Source organism: Mandrillus leucophaeus, unplaced genomic scaffold (genome assembly GCF_000951045.1).
Source record: "Mandrillus leucophaeus isolate KB7577 unplaced genomic scaffold, Mleu.le_1.0 Scaffold409, whole genome shotgun sequence".
Lineage (NCBI taxonomy): Eukaryota > Metazoa > Chordata > Mammalia > Primates > Cercopithecidae > Mandrillus > Mandrillus leucophaeus.
Genome location: NW_012104354.1, coordinates 746,704 through 773,678, shown reverse-complemented (window position 1 = coordinate 773,678; position 26,975 = coordinate 746,704). Strand labels below are relative to the sequence as shown.

General features: G+C 36.3%; 1 protein-coding gene across 17 annotated transcripts in view; it reads left to right on the top strand.

The window, feature by feature from the left end:
• UBE2D3 (ubiquitin-conjugating enzyme E2D 3) overlaps positions 1-26,767 on the top strand; it is a 72,694-nt gene extending 45,927 nt beyond the window's left edge. For 12 of the 17 annotated variants that reach the window (XM_011992271.1, XM_011992273.1, XM_011992266.1 and 9 more), the window contains 6 exons: positions 11,285-11,348; positions 11,437-11,468; positions 18,442-18,519; positions 19,533-19,638; positions 21,619-21,712; positions 23,656-26,767. In XM_011992271.1, the coding sequence (XP_011847661.1) occupies positions 11,285-11,348; positions 11,437-11,468; positions 18,442-18,519; positions 19,533-19,638; positions 21,619-21,712; positions 23,656-23,701 (420 nt within the window). In that variant the 3' untranslated portion in view covers positions 23,702-26,767. Of the gene's footprint in view, positions 1-11,284; positions 11,349-11,436; positions 11,469-18,441; positions 18,520-19,532; positions 19,639-21,618; positions 21,717-22,138; positions 22,189-22,394; positions 22,397-23,655 lie in introns of those variants that run through there. The other 5 variants (XM_011992260.1, XM_011992261.1, XM_011992275.1 and 2 more) reach the window with 5 other exon arrangements.
• The last annotated feature ends 208 nt before the right edge of the window (positions 26,768-26,975 follow it).

The window sequence follows — 26,975 nt, the reverse complement described above, 5'->3', positions numbered from 1 at the left end:
TCTTTGTTTTTAATGTCCATAAAATACCTTATTTGCTTTCATGGAGCAGAGCTTCAAATCTAAATTTGGGTTTCTTTGCCCATTTTTAAATAATGCTTACAAAAGAATGGCTTCGAATAATGTTAAGTGACTTTATCTTCAGTGATGATCGAAAGAAAATTATAGTAATATTCAGTCCATTCTTAGTACCTTGTGTAATGAACACGCATGCTTGTTTCACCTATAATTGCAACTAAACAGGAAGTTAATACCTTGTCAGTGATGTAATGAGATACTATGCAGTGCCTACCTGTTAATCCTTAAGATAAAAAAGGATTTCTCGGAAGAAATTTCAAATTAAAATGTGTTTTAAAGGGACTATTTGGAGTTCTGTGAAATTGTTCGTATCTTTTTGCCAAGCATCCTTCTCTTGAAATAATCATACATTTCTGAAAAGTTTGTTGTTCCCTTCCTTGACATTCGTATCTAAATATTTTATACAGACATTTCATAACGTTAAAGTTAACAAAACTTTTTACTTTGTAGTAAACCAGATCTTTATATGAACAATTACGTTAGTTATTGTGTGCCTGATGGGCAGCTAATTGCACTGCATTTTGACCTCTATTGTTGGTTCTCACCTTTGTATTTTTCTATGTTGGTTGTAGTCTCCTTGAGGAGGATTCTTACAATTTCTTAAGACACTTACTCCCTTTGCTTCCCACCTCATTTTGTCATCTTGTCCAGTCCCCAAAGTAGTGTTTTGTGTTGCTCAGTATAGGTTTTTGAGGCAAGGGCTGTTTTTATAGTGCTGATTCACAGTCATACAAATCTTGTCTTTGAGTCATGTAAATCTTGTCTTTAGTACTGAAAGAAATAGACTCTTAAATAGAATACAATAAGTTAACTTTTAGTTGTGGCATAAGCTTTTGAGTTTTCTCAAAAGTGCTGAGAGGAAATGTATCTGTACTACTACATTCTGTCCTCTGTATGACCTTTATGTGATGACATGCAGAATAGATGGTAGAGATTGGGATAACAAATGATTTGTGGAACATCGTAGTGATACTTTTACTGTCTTAAAGGTAGAATCCATGAACTCGGCCTTGCCACTATATAGGCTTTTAAATTTTGACAAACCTTGGGGGATGAAACCTAGAATAAGTTATTTATGGTGTTATGCTTTAATAGGGTTGACATTTAAAACTTTGTTTTCATAAAGGGTACCTTTTGGTTATGTTGATCTGATGATCAGATACTGGCTGTCATTGAAAGAAAGTTAACCGAATGTTCAGATACTGGGCTCCTGGAACATGGCTGCTCTGTAGCTTCATAAATATTTATAATCATAAATATTTGTGAATAAGTATTTTTAGTATTGTATGCAAATATTTTTAGTATTTCCAATTTATAAGCTCTTTGAAGGGAGGGCTTCCTCCCCCCCGCCCCGAGATGAGTCCTGGTCAGCTGCCCAGGGTAGAGTGCAGTGGCGCAACCTTGGCTCACTGCAACCACAGTCTCCCAGGTTCAAGCAATTCGCCTGTCTCAGCCTCCCAAGTAGCTGGGATTACAGGCACCTACCATCATGCCCGGCTAATTTTTGTATTTTAGTAGAGATGGGGTTTCACCATGTTGACCAGGCTGGTCTTGTACTCCTGACCTCAGGTGATCCGCCTGCCTCAGCTTCCCAAAGTGCTAGGATTACAGATGTGAGCCACCATGCCCGGCAGGGGAGGGAACATTCTTATATTTCTCCTAGCATCCTTTCAGACCTTTAATGTTTTCAGTACCTTGGCCTACTGTTCTTTGTAGCCTGTGGTTGGTCACCACTGCTAGTGCCACTCATCATTGAATGAGGAAGATAGAGAATAGAGAAGCAGAAAGCATAGTTTAGCATCTCCAACAATCATCTATTAAATCCCATATCCCATAGTGACTACAGTAAAGGTCTTCCTCAAAATAAACCATTTGTAGGCTTTGTATTAAAAATCTCGTAAGGAATGTTTCAGAATAAAAAAAAAATAGTGGCCAAACCCATTGCTGCTTAATCATGTATTTCAGGTGAGAACACTCACGAGTGGCTTAAGCTGTAACCTATTGGTTGCCTTTTAGAGAGATTTTTTTAGTGAAAAGATCCTCTGAATCCTGCCCTGTTTTCTACCATGGTGCCCACCAGGTCTTCAGAAAATAGGCAAAAAATTCAGTTGTGTGGAGTCTGTTGCTATCTCAAATTTCTTTGTAGTGTTTTAACCTAATGAGGTGAACTAGACCATGTGAGAGCTTTGAGAGGATCTCGCTTACCTAGCTTAGAAGGCAGAGGGGTCTCCTTGACTTCTTTTCCTACAGGTTTTTTACAGCTTTTAAATACAAGTATTCTTTTCAGTGAGGTCTGGATTCTCACACTAGCCAAGTGTGCAGAAAGTTTGAGGAGAAGCAGCTCAGTGGAAGATGATACTAAAAGGAGAAAGTTTCCTAAAAGAGCACTCCGTGGGAAAGAAATGTCCAAACTTTTGTTCTTTTTATAACTAGTACCGTTTCTTAGTGTTTTACCTTGATTGTATGTAGTTGATCCATCTTAGTGTCCCTTCAACATGAGTGGATCCTTGAGCAATTCCTAAAGTATGTCAGTGTCCACAGCCAAACATTTGCCTGTTTCAGTGGTCCTAAGAGTTGAGTAATGCTGTTCCCCTTAGGTGAGGGGTAGTCAGCACAGTTTTAAAAAATTTTACAGGTGCCTTGTGAGAGCTGTTCTTTCTGGTTCTTGGCACAGTTCCGTTCCTCTTCCTCTAGACTACTAGGAAGCAATAAACTGAAAATTTCAATTGTGTCATTTTTTACATTGTTTTTGTCCTGGAAGCCTGTGAAACTTTAGGATCTAAAATCATTTTTTTAGATGACTATCATAGACAAAATTACTTTTAAAAACGCTGAGTATGTGCGTCATTGGAAATTGATTTCCAGTCCAGTAAATAGTCTTGCCATGGGATAGAATCATTTTCTCAGGCCATGTAACTTGAAAAGTAGTACTGGATTCACACTACTTATAATGAGATAAAGACTAACAGTGGATAGTTATGGGGAAACAAATCCTAAGGAAAACGTGAGTTTTCCATATCATGTTCATTCTGGAGCATTGAGTGATAGTTGGGTTCAGTTGAGATTTTTTTCCCCTCAATTTGCCAAACATTAGATTATCTTTGCAAGGACACCCTATTGAGAAAGGAACCTTTTTGAAACTTACCCCTAGTCCTAATTTTTAAGTTGTTACGAGGTACACTTAGTTCACCTATCCTAAAGCTGAACATGTTCTGTGCTTGAATGTAATCATTTCTTTTCCTCCTCTTAAGGGACTCGAATGTAAAACAGAGATGAGCCCTATTTCTGTAAAGTGGTTATAAGAGTACAGTTAAACACTTGTGGTGTACAACTGCTGGTATATTTAAAAATCAAAACTCATTTGTCTTCTGTTTCTAAACCGTTAATGACTTCCCGTTGCCTTTGGAATAGTCTGACTAAATTCAAGGGCTCTTTTAAAAGATCAAGCCATAACCTGCCTTTCTAGCTAGATCTACCACTCTCCAATTGTATTCTGTCTGGTATACCAAACTCTGCAGTATTTGTTCTGGCAAATTTTTATACAGTGTGTTCTTTGACACTCCTGACTTTGAGTTTCTCTACTTATAATGCTTCTCTTACTTCTTTTTCTTGGTAAATGCCTGCTTATTTTTCCATCAAGACCCAGCTCAAATGTCACTCTTCTAAACACAGGAAAAGTTAGTGGTTGGTTTTTCAGGATTCACAGAGTATTTGAATCTCTTTATTTTAAGCATGTAGGTTGTTGAAGTATGATTTTTGTTTTGTCTTGCACCTGCAAGACTTTCTGTTAGCTGAGTCTGAGGAGGCATTTCTATCTTATCTTGGTGTTTTATATCTAACATGAATGGCACCAAAAAGGCAGTGTTCGTATGAATGAATGAATGTTTTGATGGTGAAATGAACGTTACGTTTTCATTTTAGAAATGGATTTAAATTAACCTCCAGTGTTAAAGTTAACCTTGTTACTCTTAATTCAATTTTGGGACTTAGCTTCATTTAGATTTCTTATAAGTCTTTCAGCAAAGCTCAAACACTAAATTGTGTTTTAAGTGGGATAAAATCTACATATTTGGTATTCAGAATTGGTCTCTCCCCACTGCTGTATATATTTTTTAACTCATTAATGTAATCCAGATTAAATAAGGGATTTATTAGAAGGAAACTGGGATGGATAGTTAACAGTGAATGGAATTAGGTGTAGGAACCAGAGCAAGCTACAGCCTCAGGAACCAAAATTGCACATCTGTATGGAAAGTCAGCTCTTTGTTATTGCTTCTATTGAATATGGTCTCTTTAGCTTTTGACTTCACCATGTAAGTCCATGACACGTGCCTGTCGACAGCTATGGGTCCCATTCTTATAGCTCTTGATTATGGAAGGAGGAATGTCCCTTTGATTTGGAAAATCTTGAGTTGGGATGGACAATGGACTAATAGTTGGGTCCCAACTGAGGAAACAAAATTCTGTGGTTAGTCATGTCCAAATAATTGGTTAATGATGGCTGACCCAGTCACATGATTTGGAGTAAGGGAAAAGGAATTCATGAATAAGATGGTTTATTGAGTAGACAGAATGCTAGCTACAAAGAGCATCTGCTATGACTTACTCTTTTCTCACATTTTTTCCCTAAGATACTGTCTTGCTCATTCTGTGGGCACATAATGTTACAAAAATTATTTGATAGCTCAAAGGTAAGTGCTTATACATGGTTTTGTTACTATTGGGTACTAAGTAGTACTTTAGTACTTTTAGATACTGTTTACAGAGCAAGAAAGAAAATGATGAAATAAGAACAGCTTTTTTATCTTTAAAAAAGACCTTTGTTTTGATTGTTAAAATACTTAGGTCATTTTTCTGTATTGAATTTAAAGTAGGTAAGCTTATTGGCCTGATTTTATATCTTTGATTATTACTAAAGAGATGTCTTGGTGATGGAGTACTTGGAAAATAGGGCATTTAGAAGTGATACAAGAGTAACAAGAACCTGAAATTACGGGAGTGAAGAGCTAAAACCCAGTGTTAACTAGCTGAAATTACACCTTCACTCTAAAAGGATAATAATGCTAACATTTAAAGGCTTAGTGATGGATAAATATCAGTGTGCTGAAAACTCATTCTCTAAGAAATACTTTCTTACTTTCTTTGTAATTCAAATGTGTAACATTCAAGTAGTACGTTGTTTATATTCTAGGTCAACTTTATAGTTTTCTGACCTTTAGTTTTATTTATAATGAAGTATTCCAACATTATTGGGTATTTTGTTTAGAGCGACCATGATAACATTGATTTTTATTTTAAAATTAAAATACTTTATCTTAATATTTATGCTAGCTAGGCATGGTGACTCACGCGTGTAATCCCAGCACTTTGGGAGGCCAAGGTGATCACCTGAGGTCAGGAGTTGGATACCAGCGTGGCCAGCATGGTGAAACCCCATCTCTACTAAAAATACAAAAAATTAGCCGGGTGTGGTGGTGTGCACCTCTAGTCCAGTTACTCGGGAGGCTGAGGCAGGAGAATCCCTTGAACCCAGGAGGCAGAGGTTGCAGTGAGCCAAGATCGCGCCATTGTACTCCATCCTCGTTGACAAGAGTGAAACTCTTAAAAAAAAAAAATTACGCTAAATATTTTTGTTCAGACATTTTAACACGTATTAAATGCAAGATCTAGTATGTTTACTGAGGTAATTATGAGTAAATGTAAAACTTGGATTGTGTTGTCAGTTTCTTAAACTCTTATTTCAGTGTTAGGTATATTCAGATACTTACAAAGACATTTAGACAACTAAGCATCAGGATTTATCACATAGGTCAAAAATTTAAGTAAACAAGGGGTTATATTATGTGGCCCATATATGGAGCAGTTTTGCTTTTGTTCGATAACAGATGAATTAAGAGCCTTGCCCAGGGATCTTGGTTCAGGATGGCTGGTCTACACATGGTCTGCTTGTTAAGTACCTAGTACATTATGTGCCAGGTAGTGATTCCTATTTCAGAGATGAGAAGAGAACCCAGAGAAAAAGTAGGCCTGAGTAAGATTAAAAGTAAGACTGCAGGCCTGGTGCAGTGGCTCACGCCTGTACTTCTAGCACTTTGGGAGTCTGAGGCAGGCAGATCACTTGAGGTCAGGATTTCAGGATCAGCCTGGCCACGTCTGTGAAACCCCATCTCTGGTAAAACCAAACTACAAAAAAAAAAAAAAAAAGTTAGCCAGGTGTGGTGCCTTTGCCTGTAATCCCAGCTACTCAGGAGGCTGAGGCAGTAGAATCACTTGAACCCAGGAAGCGGAGGTTGCAGTGAACCGAGATCACGCCACTGCACTCCAGCCTGGATGACAGAGTGAAACTCCATCTCAAAAAAAAAAAAAAAAGCGTCTTTGAAATACTGATTTGGTTTAGTTAATGTTTTCTGTTAAAAATTTTTTGAAGGTCAAAAGCCACGTAGGTTTTGGGTTTTTTTTTTTTTTTTTTTTAACAGATTGTTGAACTGTGATACAAATTTTTGTAATTCCCACTGATCAGAATCAATGTATTTGGAATGAATTTTCTTCCTTTCCTGAATATGTGGAAGATACGAGGGTATATCTATATAGGCAAGCATATAAAGGGTGTGTGATATACCCTTATCTTTAAATTGTGAATCTTGGGATCTCTGGCAACCTTGTAAGCAGTTGTGATGAGTTTCAAAAGTGAATTGGCACAGTATATCAGGACAGTTCTCCTTGTCTACTCTATTTTTGTTGTTTTTTGTGACAAGTTGTTTTTTGTGCCGTGTTGTTTATTGTGACAAGGCCTTTCTTCGCGTTCAGTATTTCTTTTAACTTTTCAGGTTACTGGCCAAGATTCCCTTTCTTAGCATTAAATTAGTCCAGTGTTCACTCCTAGGACCTTCTGTTATTGGAGTGCTCTCACCAAGTTTAATGACCATAAACATCATCTGTTTATTAATGATCATTTGTATTTGTTCCCAGCCTGTTCTCAACTTGTATATATACTTTTCTAATTGTATATATACTTGTATATATACTTTTCTAATTGTATATATACTTGTATATATACTTACATTATCTTACTTTACTTGCTTTATCCCTACATCTGCCCACAGACTTCACCTGTAAGTTGACCATTTTACTTAATGCCTACCTCATGCTTTGCTCAGGCCAAAAATCTTAGCATTACCTTTTCTTCCTACATGGAATCAATCAGCAAAATTCATTGTTGCATTTTACAGTTAAAGAAAAATGTGCATTTATTGTTCAACAAATTGCTGTACGTAGTGATGCGTACCTGCAACTCCAGCTACTTAAGAGGCTGAGGCAGGAGGATCCCTTGAGCCCAGGAGTTCTGGGCTGTAGTGCCTTATGATTGTGATTGCGCCTGGAAATAGCCACTGTATTCCAGCCTGGGCAACATAGTGAGATTCCCATTCTTTTTTAAAGGGGGAGAGGATTGGTGGACTTACTAAACAGTTTTAATCAAAACTTAATTTTTAAAAAAGACACATTAGAGCAGTTAAAACTTTGTGTTGATCATCTTAACATTTTTAAAGGTAGTGTAATTATTCTTAGTCCATATTTGTGTACTCTAGTTTCCTAGCCCTGTCTCTCAATGCTGTTTTGCTGATATCTCTAATAGTCTTATTTTAATCTTGTCAAAAGGAGCACTTTTGAGGTTAATAAGGTTTAAATTAATAACCCCTATTGACTCTAGTCTACAATATATAATTTTTTAAATGGCAAAATACCCTATGGGAACTAAGGTGTCTTAAAAGCTTAGAGCAAATCCTGTTAAATGGGACTAAGTCTCAATTCTCTTTTAACAAGACAAAAACACTTTATGTAGTCTCTTTTTTTTTTCAGTGTTTCTCAAAATTTCAATTTTATTCCATTCTGGTACAGAATACAAACTTACCCAGTAAAAATAGCTCCATTGAAAGAGCTTTCCCACAAATTGAAATATTTAAAGCACAGATACAGGCTTGTGTGCTGTTGGAGCATACATTGATTGATTTGTTCAGGTCCTCAGTTTTGTAGGAAAAGATGTCAGCATTATCTGATTTTCAAGCTATGTATTCAGTGATTCTAATTTTCTAAAAGCCTTGAAAGCCGAGCTGTTTTTTGTTCTGACCCCTCAGTTTGAGAGCCTAGTTTAAAGATTTCCAATAGATATAACAAAATGAACAAAATTTAGAGGACTCATTTATTTCCCCCAAGCAAGTCAGTGCCACAGTGGGACCCTAACATAAATTTATCAAAGTGTTTAAATTCCATGTAGTGAATGAAAGTAAATCATCTGAAACTGGTATAAAATAGGCATTAAACATTGTCCAAGCTAGAGTGCAGTGGCTGTCCACCAGCATGATCATTTAACACACAGAAGCCTGAAACACCTGGGCTTAATCCTGCCTCAGCCTTCTGAGTAGCTGGGACTACAGGCACATGCCACTATGCCTTGTTAAATTAAGGTGTTTAGCTCTTCTTCCCATTCCCTGCACCCTTCTGAGAGAGCTTATACTGAAAACTCTGCATTTTGTGTCCTTGACTTTGCACAGGGAGACAAAAGATCACAGTTGAGGAAAGAAAGTGCATGTACCCACTTTGGAAATCTGTTTCCATTTTTAAATTCCTGCAGTTATGGATGCCTTGATATTGTGGTAGACAGTTGATAGTGGCCAGATTGTTCTGTATTGTAATTTTTTTTTTCTTTTTATGGAGAATGGGGTCTCCCTATGTTATCCAAGCTGGTCTCGAACTCCTGCGCTCAAGCTATCCTCTCACGTCTGCTTCTCTATCATATCTTTTTTATTTAGGCATCTTTTCTTCTGCTTTCTAGTACTTGGTCTTTTGTTTATGAGTACATTCAGCTTTTCTGGGTTTTTTGTTGTTGTTGTTGTTGTTTTTGAGACAAAGTCTCACTCTTTCCCCTAGGCTGGAGTAGTGCAGTGGTGCGATCTGCAGCCTCTACCTCCCAGATTCAAGTGATTCTCCTGCGTCAGCCTCCCGAGTAGCTGGGATTACTGGCGTGCGCCCCTATGCCTGGCTAAGTTTTGTGGTGTTAGTAGAGACGGGATTTTACCATGTTAGCCACACTGGTCTTGAACCCCTGACCTTAGGTGATCCGCCGTCCTCAGCCTCCCAAAGTGCACTGTGCCCAGCCTTGCTTTATTGGTCTTGTATTTTGTTTCTGGGACAGGGTTTTGTGTTTTTGTCTCAGACAGCTCTGTTGCCCAGACTGGAGTGCAGTGACATGATCACAGCTCACTGCAGCCTTGATCTCTTGGGCTCAAGTGATCCTCCCACCTCAGTCTTCTGAGTAGCTAGGACCCCAGACGTGCACCACCATGCCTAGCTAACGTTTTTGAAGAGAGGGGGGTCTCTCTTTGTTGTTCTCTCTTGTGTCAAACTTCTGGGCTCAAGCGATCCCTGTCTTTGCCTCCCAAGGTATTAGTATTACAGGCATGAGTCATGTACCTAGTGGTTTTCTGCTGTTCAGATGGAATCCTAAACCTTACCCTTCATTGTTATTTCCATGTTTATATGAGAAAGATATAGTAGTCCCTAGACTTAAGGGGTAGCCCTTACTGACTTATGCCATAGACTAAAGAGAAACTGTTAGTTTGAAAATGTTGAAGGCAGTAGTGTATTAACATTGGTTCCATTTATTGTCTTTTTTTAACTTTTGATTATTAGACATTGGCTATATCATTGGTAAGATGGAGCTGTACCATCTTAAAAATATTCTAATAAACTATTTTCATAGTAGATAATTCATATTGTTATGCACAAGTCATGGAATGGTGAACTACATACTTGTTGGAAATAAATCGTTCATGTGGAATTGTGCAGACTGTATGTTAAGAGCAAACATCTTTCTACTTACAGAAGTATGCTCTCAGGGTCAGAATTTCAATCATGAGGTCAGGAGATTGAGACCATCCTGGCTAAGACGGTGAAATCCCGTCTCTACTAAAAATATAAAAAATTAGCTGAGTGTGGTGGCGGGCGCCTGTAGTCCCAGCTACTTGGAAAACTGAGGCAGGAGAATGGCATGAACTTGGGAGGCGGAGCTTGCAGTGAGCTGAGATGGCGCCACTGCACTCCAGCCTGGGTGAGAGCAAGACTCATCTGAAAAAAAAAAAAAAGAATTTCAATAGTTAAAAATTGATGTTGAGCGGGGCGTGGTGGCTCACGCCTGTAATCCCAGCACTTTGGGAGGCCGAGGCGGGCGGATCACGAGGTCTAACATGGTGAAACCCCGTCTCTACTAAAAATACAAAAAAAATTAGCCAGGCGTGGTGGCAGGCGCCTGTAGTCCTAGCTACTCCAGAGGCTGAGGCAGGAGAATGGCGTGAACCCAGGAGGCAGAGCTTGCAGTGAGCTGAGATTGCGCCACTGCACTCGAGCCTGAGCGACAGAGCGAGACTCCCTCTCAAAAAAAAATAAAAGGATGTTGAGTTAAAAAAAAAAAAAAAGTTGAGAGAATAAGGAGATTAGAAAACAAGAAGGGTACTTAGCCCCATGAGAGTGTTTTTGGTTTTCAGGTGGAAAATAGAGTTAGTGGATTGGGGAGGAAGGATGGTTCAGGAAGAACAAAGAATTTTTTTTTTTTTTAATTATACTTTAAGTTCTAGGGTACATGTGCACAATGTGAAGGTTTGTTACATGTATATACCTGCGCCATGTTGGTGTGCTGCACCCATTAACTTGTCATTTACATTAGGTATATCTCCTAATGCTATCCCTCCCCCTTCCCCCCACGCCACAACAGGCCCCGGTGTGTGGTGTTCCCCTTCCTGTGTCCAAGTGTTCTCATTAGAACAAAGAATTTAAGACAGTTGAGGGCCTCTGAAAGTGGTCTTGGAAGTTCAACAAATAACATGAATGTTGAGCTCTCCCTGGTCTAAGCTCTTAAACTGTGATAATATCTAATTATAGCTATTTCGGTTTGTAAGAGGTCGGCTTTTGTTTATGCAAATAAAAAATTTCATATCATTGTGTGTGCATACATGTTTTTATGAACTCTAGCTTTAAAGATGATTGTCTCAGCATATGTTCAGACATGTTTTCTCTCTCCTAATGAACTATATTATTTATGTGAATTGTGATGGAGTGTGCCTTTAAAAATAGGGTGAAAGTGGCTGAAAGCAATGGAGTCGCTTATGTTTTCTCAAATTAAGCTTGTGTGACTCACCCATTTTCTGTCTTGGTATAGGAACTTAGTGATTTGGCCCGTGACCCTCCAGCACAATGTTCTGCAGGTCCAGTTGGGGATGATAGTAAGTAACTTTCAAGTTGATTTTTATGCCTAATTTTTTTTAAGCTTGTGCATTGTTAGATAATCAGAGATTTTTTTTCTTTTTCTAGTGTTTCATTGGCAAGCCACAATTATGGGACCTGTAAGTATTAAAAATTTATAAATTTAGTTTTAAGTGAAAATCCAGCATTGATTTGGTTGTAATTTTTAACTTGGTCTGTAGGTTTATCATGTAGTTAATTCTATTTTGGATATTCCATAGTTGTACTGCATTTGAAAGAAACAACATAATGAGTTAGTCATTGGTTACGTGTACTTTGTGTCTATCCCTGTGTTCACATTCTAGAGTATAGCCATCTCTGTGACCTACCAAACATCTCTATATCTCAGTTCAGTTTTTCTTCATAGCACTGTGTAAAGCATTGTTGTGGAACTTCCTGTTATTTATAGAGACAAAGTTACTGGCTCTGATCCTGCCATGAGTTGTGTTACTCAGAGAGTCTATTACTGTAGCTGCCAATAACGTAGCTTAATTGTATTTTGATATTTGATTCTTTTTAGAATTTCACTTTATGCAAAATTTGAATATATTTAGGCAGAAAGTGATATTTTGAATATAGCAAAATTCCTTTCTATCCTGGGTAGATAAGCAACTATATGCTGGATAATTGAATATTCAGAATTATGGATACCATCTAAGAATTTCAGAGAATTAGAGCGCACTAAAACATCCTGGGGTAAGACTGTATCTTACACAAATACTTAACTTTTTTTTTTTTTTTTTAAACTTGGTAAGGAGCTTAAAGATTTGTTTTCTAAGTTACTTGTGTATCTTACTGAAAATTTTCTTCCCTTTTTGGTGGTTTTATAAGTAACATAAAGAGCAATAATGTACTAGATGAGACAGTGGTCAGTAATATTTGTAATTCTAAAGGAATAAATGCTCTTAGAGTTAGTAGATGGGTTGAATCAACATTATTTAGTAATTCTGATTCTAACTTTAGTCATTTTTCTGTCTCAAATGTGAGTACATACTGTGTGCCAGGTAATAAGGATACAAATGAACATAACAGACATCCCTGTCAATCTTATAGGGAACTTACACTCTACTAGAGGAGACAGATACCTAAACAAGTGCCGAAGTGTGATAAGATGGAAAATAAGTGACTGGTGAATGAAGTGCTGAGTAGGAGAAATTAATGGGAAATCATAGCAGGGAAGATTAATTTAGAGTAATTGAAATGTTAGTGCCCTAAAGGGAGAGAAACTAAATCAAAGTAAGACATGGCAGGGGTACAAATACTAAGTTTAATACTTAAATGTTCTGGATCGTTTTAATAAACTACAAAGCTAGGATTGTACTTTTCGTTATTACAGGACGACTTTTACTGTTATAAATATTATTTTGTTTTAAAAGTACTTTTATCTAATTTGGTAGCAAAATTGTGTAATTTTAATACACGCAGTTAAATGTCGACTTACCCAGTTTGGCCCACACAGTGTTTTTGAAAGTTGGCAGTCTTCAAATAAAAGCCTTCTGAGTAGGCCCACATTCCATAAGCAGTAATGACTTGGGATGGAATGACAGCTGCCTCCCTTTTTTAGATGGGATATGTGTTTACCACAATGCCTACTAGGTCAATTCCATGTTGTCTACCTAGTGTTTTGTAAAACAGTTGCTTTTGCAACCTCTAAAATTTTCCCATTTTGGATTAGCAATTTTCAAAGAATTCAATAAAATGCCTTAAAATAAAGCTCATCTTTGATTCAGGGGGTAGTTGATAGTTTGATTGTAAAAACTGTCAATACTTAGAAAGCACAGAAGCGTTGGTAATTAAGACTTGTAATTGGATGGTGTGCAGAATAAACCAACTCCTTAAAACTAGTTGCTTTTTCTACTTGACATTTTAGACTTTGTTGTTTTGAACAACACACTAGTTTTTCCCAAAAGGCAAGGAGCATACCTATAGACAATCAAAAGGAAACATGAAAAATGAGTGTATGGTAGTAATTTTTTTAGAGAATGATGTTGCTTATTCTGACAGATTTTTTTTAGCAGTTTAATTTGCTTTTATTTTCAGAAAACGTTTACCTTTTTTCATTTTTTAAATATATCAGATGATGGCTGTTTCTTGCTGAATTCTTTTAATATAATGACTAGCAGCTTTCTGCTTTTACAAACAGAAGCATGTGATTTTCAGAACTATTTTAAATATTAACGTGATCAACCGCAACTACTGGGTTTTACTTTGGTAGCAGTACTTGTTTTCAGTTAAAAAGGTTAGTTCTCACTGTTGGCTGGGTAATTTCAAGAAGGAGTCAAAGGTTATAAAAATCCACCCAAAGTATGGGTATTGTCTTGTACATAAGTAAGCACATAATTTAGATGCCAACTTTAAATAGTTAACTATATGCTTACGGTGGAGTGCACCAATGAAACAACTCATTTTGTTCTTTTGGCTTCTGAATACTTCTTTGTGACAAAGCATCACTGTATAAGATAAATAGTAGCTTATTTTGTGAGTGTTGTTACTCTGTGTAGCAAGCAATTGAGACCCAAAGCAACCCGTAAATTACAGATTTAGTGGGAGAACTAGATAGACAGTTAACAACGTCACTTTTGCTTTGGACTACTACTTAGGTCCCTTAAAGTGGTGCCAGTGCCACAGAACTGAAGATTCCTGACTTTCTAGTGAATATACCATCTAATTTTAAGTTTCAATAGAGTAACTTTGGTTTTAGTGAATTGTTGGGAAATCCTTTAGATCTTTTAGTTATATAGCAAAATTGCTTGGTTTTAATAATCAGATGTACTGGCTTATTCTTTCTGAAGGTAAACTACTTCGGAAGCACAACTATTGACTAAAAACTAAACCTTTGAAAGAAATGACAGCATTGCTAGTTTTTTGTGTGTATGGTTTTTTTGGGGTGGGAGCCGGGGGTACTATGTTACGGTTAGTTTCCAACAAGAATTGATGCAATTAGAAGACATTGACTTCTTTACCTATTGCCTCTGATATTTACTTGCTTAATTTTTTTTTTTATTGGAAATGCAGTTGGCAGAAAAAGATAGATTTAGAGAACAATAACTTCCACCTAATCTATGACAGAGATGTAGAAGAGAGTACCTGCGAAAAATGTGAAAGTAGCTGAAAAATGTAACCTTTGGCAGCCTGAGCATAATCAACCAGAAAAACTATCTGAATTAAAATAATTGGCTTATAGGTACTATTTTATTTGGTCCATAAGGGTTATTTTTTCAACTTTCATTTCAAGTGTATTATGTCATTTCCCACATAGGTTACTGATACCTGAAGACTTTTTCCATCTTTACCTTACTCATTCTCATTCAGGAGCTTTGTAGTCTAATAAAAGAGAAATATAAGTAAATGTTAGATATATGGGTGGGTAATGGTAACTATGTGCTTAAAGAGGTATAAAAGAAGGGTAGGGAGCAGATAAGACAAAGGAAGGACTATATTATAAGGAAGAATATTCCAAGTAGGGGAGAGGAAAAGATGTGTTATCCATGTAATATTTTATGTGCAGTAGAGAGCATGTTCTATAGAAGAAACAAGATGAAACTAGATTGATGGGCACCCAGATCATAAAGCACCGTATGTACTTAGGAGTTGGAGTTATATCTTAAAAACTATGGTAGATTTCAAGCAGGGGAGAAACATTTTTAAAAGACCACTTTATTATTAGGATGGAGGGATAATCATTAGTAAGCTATTGCCGTAATCTAGGCTGAAGATGACATCGTGAACTAAGATAGTAGTGACAGTGGCATAAAGGAGAGGCAAGGTCAAGAAATTTTAAAGATCTTATTTGATAACTATCTTGACTCTGATGAGATGAGAGAGGAAGAAGTCGATGATGAGATCCTGGTTTGTGGCTTTCAGTTATGGCTTGCTATTAATAAACAGGAAAAAAGGAATTGAGGAGACAAAGAGTTTGTTTTGGACCCATGAGATGAGATATCCAAGTAGAAATACCAGTAGGCATTTGAATATATGCCCTGGAGTGAATAACTGCACCAGAGATGTATTTTGCAACTCAAATTGTTATGGGTCGGCTGTTAAGAGTGGAAGATCAACCTATAAGAATACCAACATTTTTAGCTGGGTGTAGTGGTGCATGCCTGTAATCCCAGCTTCTTTGGAGGCTGAGGCCCGTGAATTTACTTGAACCTGGGAGGTGGAGGTTGCAGTGAACCAAGATCACGCCACTGCACTCCAGCCTGGGTGACAGCACCACTTTAGAAAAAAAAAGAAAAAAGAAAAAAAAGAATACCAACATTTTATTGCCACAAAAGAGCTGAGGCACTGTGAGGAAGCAACTTTGACCTGATGAGAGCAAAACAGGTAGAAGGTTTCTGAAGAAATCTAATATAAATTCTGGACTTGTAAGATTTTAGCCGATTTGCTGATCACGGTGTTCCTTATTCTTCGGGGTTTTGTTTCTTTTGGTGTAGTTTGCTGCTGATCCATAATAGAATTTAAATATCATAGGGTCTCATTTTTTTATATGGCCTAGTTTCATTATCTCTGAACCTTGTAGTTCTTCCTCTTGGGTATGGCAGAACTTTAGTGTTAAATTGTAACATTGAAATATTTTGCCGCCTTTATAAAGTTCTTTCTTTGAACAAACAAAATGAAATTTGGCTTTGCCTAAATCCCATCAGCAGATTGCCTTTATTTCAGAAGCATCGTAGACAGCATTTGATTTTATGAAAATTGAAATGAAAGCTTACAAAGAACTTCTGGAATTGGGTTATTAAAACTTCAGTGTTTGGGGCCAGGGGTGGTGGCTCACAACTGTAATCCCAAAACTTTGGGAGGCCAAGGTGGGTGGATCACTGGAGCTCAGCAGTTTGAGACCATCCTCTCAACTAAAAAGACAAAAAAAACTCCATCTCTACTAAAAAGACAAAAACAATTAGCTGACTGTGCTGGCTCACTCCTGTAGTTCCAGCTACTCAGGAGGCTGAGGTGGGAGAATCACCTGATCCCAGGAGGCAGAGGATTGCAGTGAGCCAAGATTGTGCCACTGCACTCCAGCCTGGGCGACAGAGCAAGACCCTGTCTCAAAAAAAAAACAAAAACAAAACTTTGAGATTCCCTTAAGTTGTTAATTTTACACAGAAAAAAACTGTCTTGTATAGTATCAGATCAGGTGAAACTATATGCTATTTGAAGCATCTATTCAAAGTTAATATAACTGTATTTAACAAAGATACGTTAATCTAATAAACTCAGATCATATTCTAAGTGACTGGAGTGGTTTTCTAGTTCCATATTTTACAGAAAATATGAAAAGGGGCTGGGCACGGTGGCTTATACCTGTAATCCCAGTACTTTGGGAGGCTGAGGCAGGCAGATCACCTGGGGTCAGGAGTTAGAGTTCAGCCAACATGGTGAAACCGCATCTCTACTAAAAATAAAAAATTAGCTGGGCATGTTGGTGCACCTGTAATCCAAGCTACCGAGGTGGCTGAGGCAGAAGAGTCTCTTGAACCTGGGAGGCGGAGCTTGCAGTGAGCTGAGGTTGTGCCATTTTACTCAAGCTTGGGCAACACAAACACAGCAAGACAATAATCTGTGTCTCGTTTGTCCCCCGTCCCGTTCCCATTCCCCCCCTCCACCCCCACCAAAAAAAAGAAGGGAAAACTTGGGAGTTGGAGGAGGACTCAATTTAAATAGAAGCTCTGGCTGGGCATGGTGGCTCATGCCTATAATCTCCACATTTTGGGAGGCCGAGACAGGTGGATCACAAGATCAGGAGGCTACAAGACCAGCCTGGTCAACACGGTGAAACCCAGTCTCTACTAAAAAGACAAAAATTAGCTGGGTGTGGTGATGCATGCCTGTAATCCCAGCTACTAGGGAGACTAAGGTAGGAGAGTTGCTTGAACCCAGGAGGCAGAGGTTTCAGTGAGCCGAGATTGCGCCACTGCACTTAAACCTGGGCGACAGAGTGAGACTCCGTCTCAGACAAACAAACAAAAGCTCTTCCATTTACTAGTTGTGTATTTCTTTGAACCTGATTCTTCATTAATAAATTGACCTTTCTTCTTTGAGCTCCACATGTCCCTTGTTCATATTTCATGATACCTATAATATTTCATTGCAGTTACTTTACATGTCTGTCAGAGTTTAAGCTCATAAAGATAAAAAAAAAATGCTCTTTGGATCCCTTACACATATACAGTGTATAGCAAGGGGTTAGATTAATTGAATTAATGTTTAATTATTTTACAGAAGGGTAGGAATTAGATGAACTGTGTTAGTGTCAGGCCTATTTTTTATGTGCTTGACATCCAGGATGGGCATAGTGAAAGGCTCATATAGCTGTATATACAAAGCCTTTCTAATAGAGGGGAATGAGTGTTGGTAAAAACCCAGTTCATGTAAGTTTTAAAACATGTCTTTGGATTGGTTCTTTGCATACTCAGAGGCAGTTAGGCATTCCACATTTTAGCTTCAAATTCCCAAATAGGTCAGTATCTGGTCATTAAGTGGTCTTCAAAAGAATTGTGTTTGAATCTTGGTTCTATCATTTACCATTTGTATACTAGACTAAGTTCTTTAAGCCTCATTTTTCTCATGCATAAAATAGGGACAATGTATCTATTTTCTGGTATTGATGAAAAATGAGAAGCTTAGGCTTTTCTCTGTTCTCCTCTTGAAGGTGTGTGTTAGTTACCTGGGATAGCTTACATTTGGTTTGCCAGTGGGCAGAATGGACTGTTGTAAAGCCATTTGTACACATTTGACTATTGGAAGAAATAATCTACACATGTAAAATTTTATTTACAGATTATTCTGAAAGGTGATGATGTAGGCTTTATTGCTATGTGTACTTTTTCCTCTGAGAATTGAGATCTAGAATACTTGTTTCTTGATAACTTTTTAAAAAATCATTTTGGTGACCTGTGTAAGTTTTAAGTGTTTTTTTTTTCTATTACTATAGACTGAATTTTCATGGACTGTTTATTACAGTGTAAATAAGTGATTTTGGTTCATTATTAGAGAAATGCTTGGAAACAAACGTTACAGAATATTTAGCAATAATATTTTAAATTTCAGTTAAGCATACTTTTCTTTTTACAGAATGACAGCCCATATCAAGGCGGTGTATTCTTTTTGACAATTCATTTTCCTACAGACTACCCCTTCAAACCACCTAAGGCAAGTATTTTCCCTCACAATCTGTTAGTATAGATTTATGGTTTATTTCAAAGGAATAGAGCATTCTTGGACGATAGGGTTCTGCCTAGGCTGAATATATATGTTGAATTGAGGCACTGATGTATAGATGCTGACTCTTAAACTTTGGTTTAAAGAGCTAGACCTCAGTTTGAACTTTGTAAATAGGGATAAGGTTTGCCTTTTCCTTAATGTTGCAAGATTCAGACCATGTGGAAGCTCCCCCCTCATCTGTATTATTGTTACACAGATTCTGATTTTGGGCTTTTGTCGTCTTGTAGGCATCAAATGTCCAACTTCAATTTATATTTGCATGTATTGTTACAACATATGCTTATTATGCTTATAGTTTTGTATACGTAAGTATAAATTTATGAAAACTTGGAGTTGCTTAGTGCACTGAGTTGATTGGTTTATAAGTATTAAAAGCATATTATCCTTGACTTTCAGTCATTAACATAAATTCAACCTGTATGAGTAATTAGAGAAGGTAATATACAAAGGTCATAAACATGTCACTATAACAGTCTTTAGTAATGTTACAGGTGCAATTTGTGATGGTTTCCATTTTTGTGATTCAAGTTTCTGTTTTATGTACGGTGGAAATGAAGACTAATGCGTACCTGTGTAACTTAATGAAACTTTAAATGAGATGGTCTACAAATTTTGGTTACATCCAAAAGTTAGGGCTGTTTTAAATGAATGTGTTAAATACATTTAAATTGCCCTTTGATTCATGACGTGGTAGGGCCAAAGTAGCCTTTAGAACTTTACATCACATGAGTAATGAAATTTTTATCCAAAAGTTCAGGTTTCTGTTTTAAAGAGAGGAGGCAGGGGGGTTATGGTCAGATTGTAAAAATCAGTTTCTATGATATTTAGAACTTGTATGCTAATAGATGACATTTTTAACATTGTGACTTGATTATTTTAAGTTTTGCTTTAAAAGATGTTTGTTTTTATTTGAATAAAATACTTAAAAGTTTTTGTTTTAGGTTGCATTTACAACAAGAATTTATCATCCAAATATTAACAGTAATGGCAGCATTTGTCTCGATATTCTAAGATCACAGTGGTCGCCTGCTTTAACAATTTCTAAAGGTAAAAATACTTCTAGTGAAATAGTCTTAAATTGTTCTCATTTTCTAATAAAATTTCATTCTTAGATCTACTTATCTGAGTATTTTTATTATGCCAGCTTTTTGGTAAGAGATGGGGAAGCAATAAAGTTATTTTTATCATTTTTGTTCTTCTAGGTGGTGGTGATTAAAGATACTTTGTAAGAAGTTGTTAAAATTCAAATTGGGGTGGGTAGGCATTATTTGCCTAATGAGTTACCTTCATCTCATCTTATAATAGCAAAATTTGTTTTAATTGACTTCTGTATTTTTCAATCCCAAACCACTTGGACGTCTCACACTAACTTGTTGCCTTTTTACCAAGAATGGTATAATATACCTAAACTTAATAGAGCTTTTGAATCCTGAGGTTTCCACTCTAGGAAAAATCTGATTTTGCTTTCCTGGGTTAATTTTTACACAAATCTTTAGTCATGTGTTATGTAACCATGATAGGTTGTTTCTACCTAATGACAGTCTAAAGTTGTATAATCTTAGATCTGTAAATCAATTCTGGTCTCCTACTTTTAATAGGCATCCGTTATATGTAACAGGCTGTCCAGTCTTTGCATGAATATCCTAGGTGGAGTTGTAATAATTAATAGTATTTCACCATTAATTGTTTTATGATTTTATGAGTTCAGTAAGTACAAAACAGCTTTTTCAAAAGACAAAGCATTGTATAAAAGTTTAATCTGCTTATATACTGCACTTGAATCTCATGGAGGGACTACTCTGTAGCAGCAGCATTTCCCAGACTTTATTGAGTAGAATCATTTAAGGGAGAAAAAGAAACAACTGGGGCAGATGCTGCCATAATTCAAGTGTTTTTAAAATTTTAAACCTGTTTTTCACCCTCTTGGATGCTTTCCAGTTTCTTTTCAAACCATGTTCCGTACCTGAATATCAGCTTCCAAGTTTTTCTACTGCTGGGAATGTACTGTAACACTGAAAACTGTTTCTGTAAAGGCAGATTGAATTGGTATTGTTTTGTCATTAAAACAACTTGCTTTTTTGGCAGCTATACTTTGCTAACTTATTAAACTAGCAGTCAGTCACAACTGAAGCTACCTTTTTTCTGTGAGTTATTATATAGCCAGGTCTCCTATGTTAGATAATTTTATATTTGTTCTGCTGTATCTGGGTTTGAAATTAAATTTGCTATAGTCAGTAAATATTTATGTGACAGTGTCGTCTCTTTTTATACTATTGCTTTTTTTAAAAAAAAATCGGTCAGAACCATTTCAAGCGTTTATATCTTAACATTTTATAACAGCACCATATATGGTGACTGGCACTAACAGGCACTCAAAGTGAATGCAGTCTATATATTCCTTAATGCTTGACATCTTATACATCAGTATGTTGAACTGGTTAAGGTAAGAAGTAGAGCTGGTGACTCACTTAGTACTAAAGAGATTTTGGCATTGTTGTATTTAACTAGTACTCTTGGGAATATAGTTTCTTGCTTACAAGTTCAAGGAGACAAAACATTTAGTGGAGTACTTGAAAGTTTTTCTCAGAAATTCCCAAGACAATGGCAAAGAATGGATTTTTCGTCATTCCTAACAGCTGTGAATGTGGCATGAGTGTTACCTGCATATTCTTGCTAAAGTCCCCCCACACCCACCCACACAGAGTACCAACAAATTCCCTAAGTTCTAATATCATTTATGCCTATTTAAAAAATATATATATAAATATGGCATCAGTTGCCTATCTTAAACTATTTTTATGGCTAGTCAGCAGTGAATCTGATGCCACAAAACCTTGTTTTTAGCACTTCTTGCTTACCAGGAGCTTGTGGTCTATGAAACAAAATCTTTGTAAAACTATGTCTCATTGAGATAGAGATACAAACTAATAAGTCTTTTGAGGATTGAGGTTTGTAATACACCGTTTAGAAAGATTTATTTATCCAAACTCCTGAAACTGGGTAACAGACATTTTTGTTTTCTTGCAGTTCTTTTATCCATTTGTTCACTGCTATGTGATCCAAACCCAGATGACCCCCTAGTGCCAGAGATTGCACGGATCTATAAAACAGACAGAGATAAGTAAGTATGTTTAAAAGTTATTATAAAAGTGGTTTTACTTAATGAGTTAGGCTTATACTTTGCTTGTGACAATGCCAAGAAGACTTGATAGTTAGTAAGATAACAGTTAAAATATGCAGAAAGCTATTAAAATGTGGTTTTTGAAAAAAACTAGGCTTTAGTTTACGTGACAGTGAATGCTCCCCTCTAAAGTGTTTTTTTCTTTTTTTTTTTTTTTCCTAGCGTGTTACAGTATCACTTTATTTCTCAAATTTTGGGAAAGAAAGCAAATTTTTCTTTACCCCAAGCATGTTTTTCCAAAAAATGTTAGTACTGTTGTAAAAATTTGGTCTAAATTTTTCAAATATTTGAATAATATTTATGTTCAACTTAACCATTATAACTTTCATATGTTATAATTAATGCTAAGTGTACTTGTTCAATTAGGTACAATAGGTTAGCAAGAGAGTGGACAGAGAAATACGCTATGTTGTAGGGTAAGAGGATCTGCACTCTTATGGTGCGCTTATTCATGGTACTGCCAGCACTTGAGTGCTGCATGCGTTAAGGCACTGTATTAACTAACAAAAGGTAACAGATGTGGTAGTCTTCTGAAAACTGTACATTTAACTGCTTGATCTCTGTTTAACGTGAAAGTAAATATCTGGTAGTCGTTATTGCTTGAAAGTATTGCATGGCAAAGCAGTTATATAGCACTAGTAAGAAATGGGAATTTATGTAGTATCTTTTTCTTTCAAACTACCATAGTGTTTAAATTCTAGCTTAAGACTTTGTACCAATCCTATACAGAATGTGGTGGTTTAGTTCAAATTTTGCCAGGAGATAGTATATAAGGGAAAAACACTTTTAAGCCTAAGCATCTAAACTAAGTGTTCATTACTGACAAGCATGCATTAGCGTCAACTGTACTTTGTGGCTCCCTGTATGCTAAATAAAGCCTTTGTTTTAAACTGCTGGCTTTTTGAGAGAGTATCCTTAGGAGATGACAATGAATTGGTAGATAACTTTTTTAAAAGTTTAGGAAAGTTTTTGGACCATTTTGGTTCTTGGTTTGAAATAAAGCTAGCTAATATTTAAACTATAAATATAAAAATTTTCCTATGCGCATATATATATATATATATATATTCATTTCTTAAGGTTATCACTATTTTTTGTTGGGGTAAGTAGTCTGTGGCATGAATATAATCCAGTGGGAAGCTGATAGTATTTATCAATGTTAGTAGTCTTCCTGAGTAATAACCTTGCTTGTGTGTGAATTACCTGTTGATCTTTTTAAACAAAGATGCCCTTGTACTCAACAGGTCTCGGTGGTGCTTATTAGCCTCAGTTACCACACTTATTAAAAGTAACACATGATTCTGATGAGCACAACCACTCACACACCCATTTTGGAAATTACTGCCCTTTGTCATTCTGCCCAGTGTCATCTTCCCCTTCTGCCTCTACCTAATTCCCAAAGCCATTTCTTCTTACAATATCCAGGAGAAAGTAATTTCTCAAACTCCAGGATTCAAATAAAATTGTTTTACTAAAAGCCTGGTTCTGGCTTTGGTGGAAATTTCTGTGGATAGATACAATGTGTATACTATTTTAACATTTGTCCATAATGAACTGTAAAAATTTTTTCATGTTAAAATTAGAGCATGAGCTCGGTAGTAGAGAGAAAGGGTCTTTTGATTTTTGTCAGCCTCCCAATTTTCAGTGCTGCTTTCTTAGTTGTATTAAAATACTGCTTTCAGAGCATCAGGCTCTCATTTCCCACATTGCTTTGAGTACCAATGCTATTTCTCCCTTGTTGGCTTTTATTCTAATCATAGTCATTAGAGATGACTTCATGATGGGTCTGAAGATGATAAAATGGAAATCTTTCCTTTCCATTTAAAGTATTAGGAATTCTTTCACTTTATTTTAACTTTTAAAAATAACATCTTTATTTACAGGTACAACAGAATATCTCGGGAATGGACTCAGAAGTATGCCATGTGATGCTACCTTAAAGTCAGAATAACCTGCATTATAGCTGGAATAAACTTTAAATTACTGTTCCTTTTTTGATTTTCTTATCCGGCTGCTCCCCTGTCAGACCTCATCTTTTTTAATTTTATTTTTTGTTTACCTCCCTCCATTCATTCACATGCTCATCTGAGAAGACTTAAGTTCTTCCAGCTTTGGACAATAACTGCTTTTAGAAACTGTAAAGTAGTTACAAGAGAACAGTTGCCCAAGACTCAGAATTAAAAAAAAAAAAAATGGAGCATGTGTATTATGTGGCCAATGTCTTCACTCTAACTTGGTTATGAGACTAAAACCATTCCTCACTGCTCTAACATGCTGAAGAAATCATCTGAGGGGGAGGGAGATGGATGCTCAGTTGTCACATCAAAGGATACAGCATTATTCTAGCAGCATCCATTCTTGTTTAAGCCTTCCACTGTTAGAGATTTGAGGTTACATGATATACTTTATGCTCATAACTGATGTGGCTGGAGAATTGGTATTGAATTTATAGCATCAGCAGAACAGAAAATGTGATGTATTTTATGCATGTCAATAAAGGAATGACCTGTTCTTGTTCTACAGAGAATGGAAATTGGAAGTCAAACACCCTTTGTATTCCAAAATAGGGTCTCAAACATTTTGTAATTTTCATTTAAATTGTTAGGAGGCTTGGAGCTATTAGTTAATCTATCTTCCAATACACTGTTTAATATAGCACTGAATAAATGATGCAAGTTGTCAATGGATGAGTGATCAACTAATAGCTCTGCTAGTAATTGATTTATTTTTCTTCAATAAAGTTGCATAAACCAATGAGTTAGCTGCCTGGATTAATCAGTATGGGAAACAATCTTTTGTAAATGCAAAGCTGTTTTTTGTATATACTGTTGGGATTTGCTTCATTGTTTGACATCAAATGATGATGTAAAGTTCGAAAGAGTGGATATTTTGCCATGTTCAGTTAAAGTGCACAGTCTGTTACAGGTTGACACATTGCTTGACCTGATTTATGCAGAATTAATAAGCTATTTGGATAGTGTAGCTTTAATGTGCTGCACATGATACTGGCAGCCCTAGAGTTCATAGATGGACTTCTGGGACCCAGCAGTTTTGAAATGTGTTTATGGAGTTTAAGAAATTTATTTTCCAGGTGCAGCCCCTGTCTAACTGAAATTTCTCTTCACCTTGTACACTTGACAGCTGAAAAAAAAAAAAACATAACATGGGAGTAATAATGGGTCAAAATTTGCAAAATAAAGTACTGTTTTGGTGTGGGAGTTGTCATGAGGCTGTGTTGAAGTGACTTATCTATGTGGGATATTGAGTATCCATTGAAATGGATTTGTTCAGCCATTTACATTAATGAGCATTTAAATGCAACAGATATCATTTCAGGTGACTTAACATGAATGAATAAAAGTCAATGCTATTGGATTGTTTTTTGTTTGACAAGTGCTATCTGTGCCACTAATTTAACTTCTGTAGTAACAAGGGCATTACCATTCTTCACCTTTCCTAATTCTGATCCCATAGTTTTACATGTTTCCTGGTTATTTTGGTTTTGTCCACTGCTTTATTTCTTAAAGTTCTAGCACATCTGTGACTCCTCCACTTCCACATTTTTGCACTGCTTACACTTATGTGCAATCTTATTCCTTGTCTGCACACAGATGTGGAAAGCTAGAAATAAATGTTAAAACTTACTTTTTATAAACATTTTAATATGTAGTTTGGACATGATTTATTGACTTGAGGTTCTTCTCTAAACTGGAAGTGAAATGCATGCCTTCTGAAGATGTTCTGGCTTTGTTAATTCTGTAATCATTTCATTGGGAAAAAAACCAGCTACGCAGTTTTTCCAATGAGTGAATTTTTTCATTTTGTCTTTTGCTTAAAATGGCTCCTTCAGGGTAGATGTCATACTGCATAACTTTTTTGGATTCAAATTATGAATGAGAAATACTAGTTACATTCTGCTCCGCAAGGTAAGAAAAACTGCTCTTTGGCTCTGTTTTCAAAATTACTTCTGAGATGCATATACTCTCAAAATAACAGCTTTAGTAGGCATATCACTTCTTGAAAGCCAAACATGAGTGTAAAACACTTTTATGGAACACAGTGGATCCCTAATTGGCTTTCAGATTGACCTTTATAGCCTTAGACAACCCTTAGGTATTTACAGAGATGACTTCTTTGATTGTCGTAACAATTAGTAGATGTGTCCAGTTCTCTGTATCTTTGACTTGATGCTTTATACATCATTTCATTTGTTGCTTCTAAGGGAATAAGCCATAGAGGCTTCTCCAGGTTTAAAAGAACAGTAAAGTACCTGGAAAACCAACATTTTTGAATGTATGGATACTGGACATGAAATCATGTACAATGAAATCTTCAAAAGAATCTAAGAATTTGCCCTTTCCCCCACTCCACCCAATAATTTGACATTACTAGTGCCATGTATAGGACCCAACTGAGTATTAGAATCATTTTTGACTATGTCTGTGTATTTCCTAGATCTTTTAATGCGTAAACTCTTAAGAATTAAGGTCCAGTTGGCCTGTTAATGGTAAATTTACATTTTAAGTGACAATTTGTTTTTCCTGGGCGAGTTTGCAATGTGATAATCAGATTTTTTAAAGCTGATTAATTTGCTTTCTTGTGTGGGTGTACTCACATTTTAAAGTATGAACCACAGTTAACTAGTGGTCTCAGGGGTAGTGAAACACTCACTTTTTTTTTTGGTTTTTTTTTTTTTTTTTTTTTTTTTTTTTTTTTTTTGAAATGGCTTAGTTGAAGTATACTGGCTGGAGTGCAGATGCTGTGTTAGTGATTTGGGTGGGGAGGGGGGGTAACTCAAATTAGCCATGTTTTGTGTTGGCATAACAAAACTGTTAATGATTGTTGATTACACTTTTAAGTGAATTTGTCTTTTATGAGGAACCCAGTGCAAGTCACTAAATATTGTCTAATAGTGACATGTGCATAAGACTTGTAATAGCTAAAGTTAATTGAGCTTAAAGGAATTGTTACCATTAAAGTCTGTGTTTAAAGACACTGTGGTCTTACTCGGTAATTCCAGCTAACATGAAATCCACACTTGAGCTTAATGTTGCGTGTGAGCTCGATTTTGAATTTTATACAGTTTATGAAGAAATTAAGGTGGTGATTCTCAAAATGTCTCTTGAGATAACAATCTCAGCATCATTTGGGAAATTCTTTGTAATGTAAGTTATCAGGCCCCACCCCAGTCCTGAATCAAACT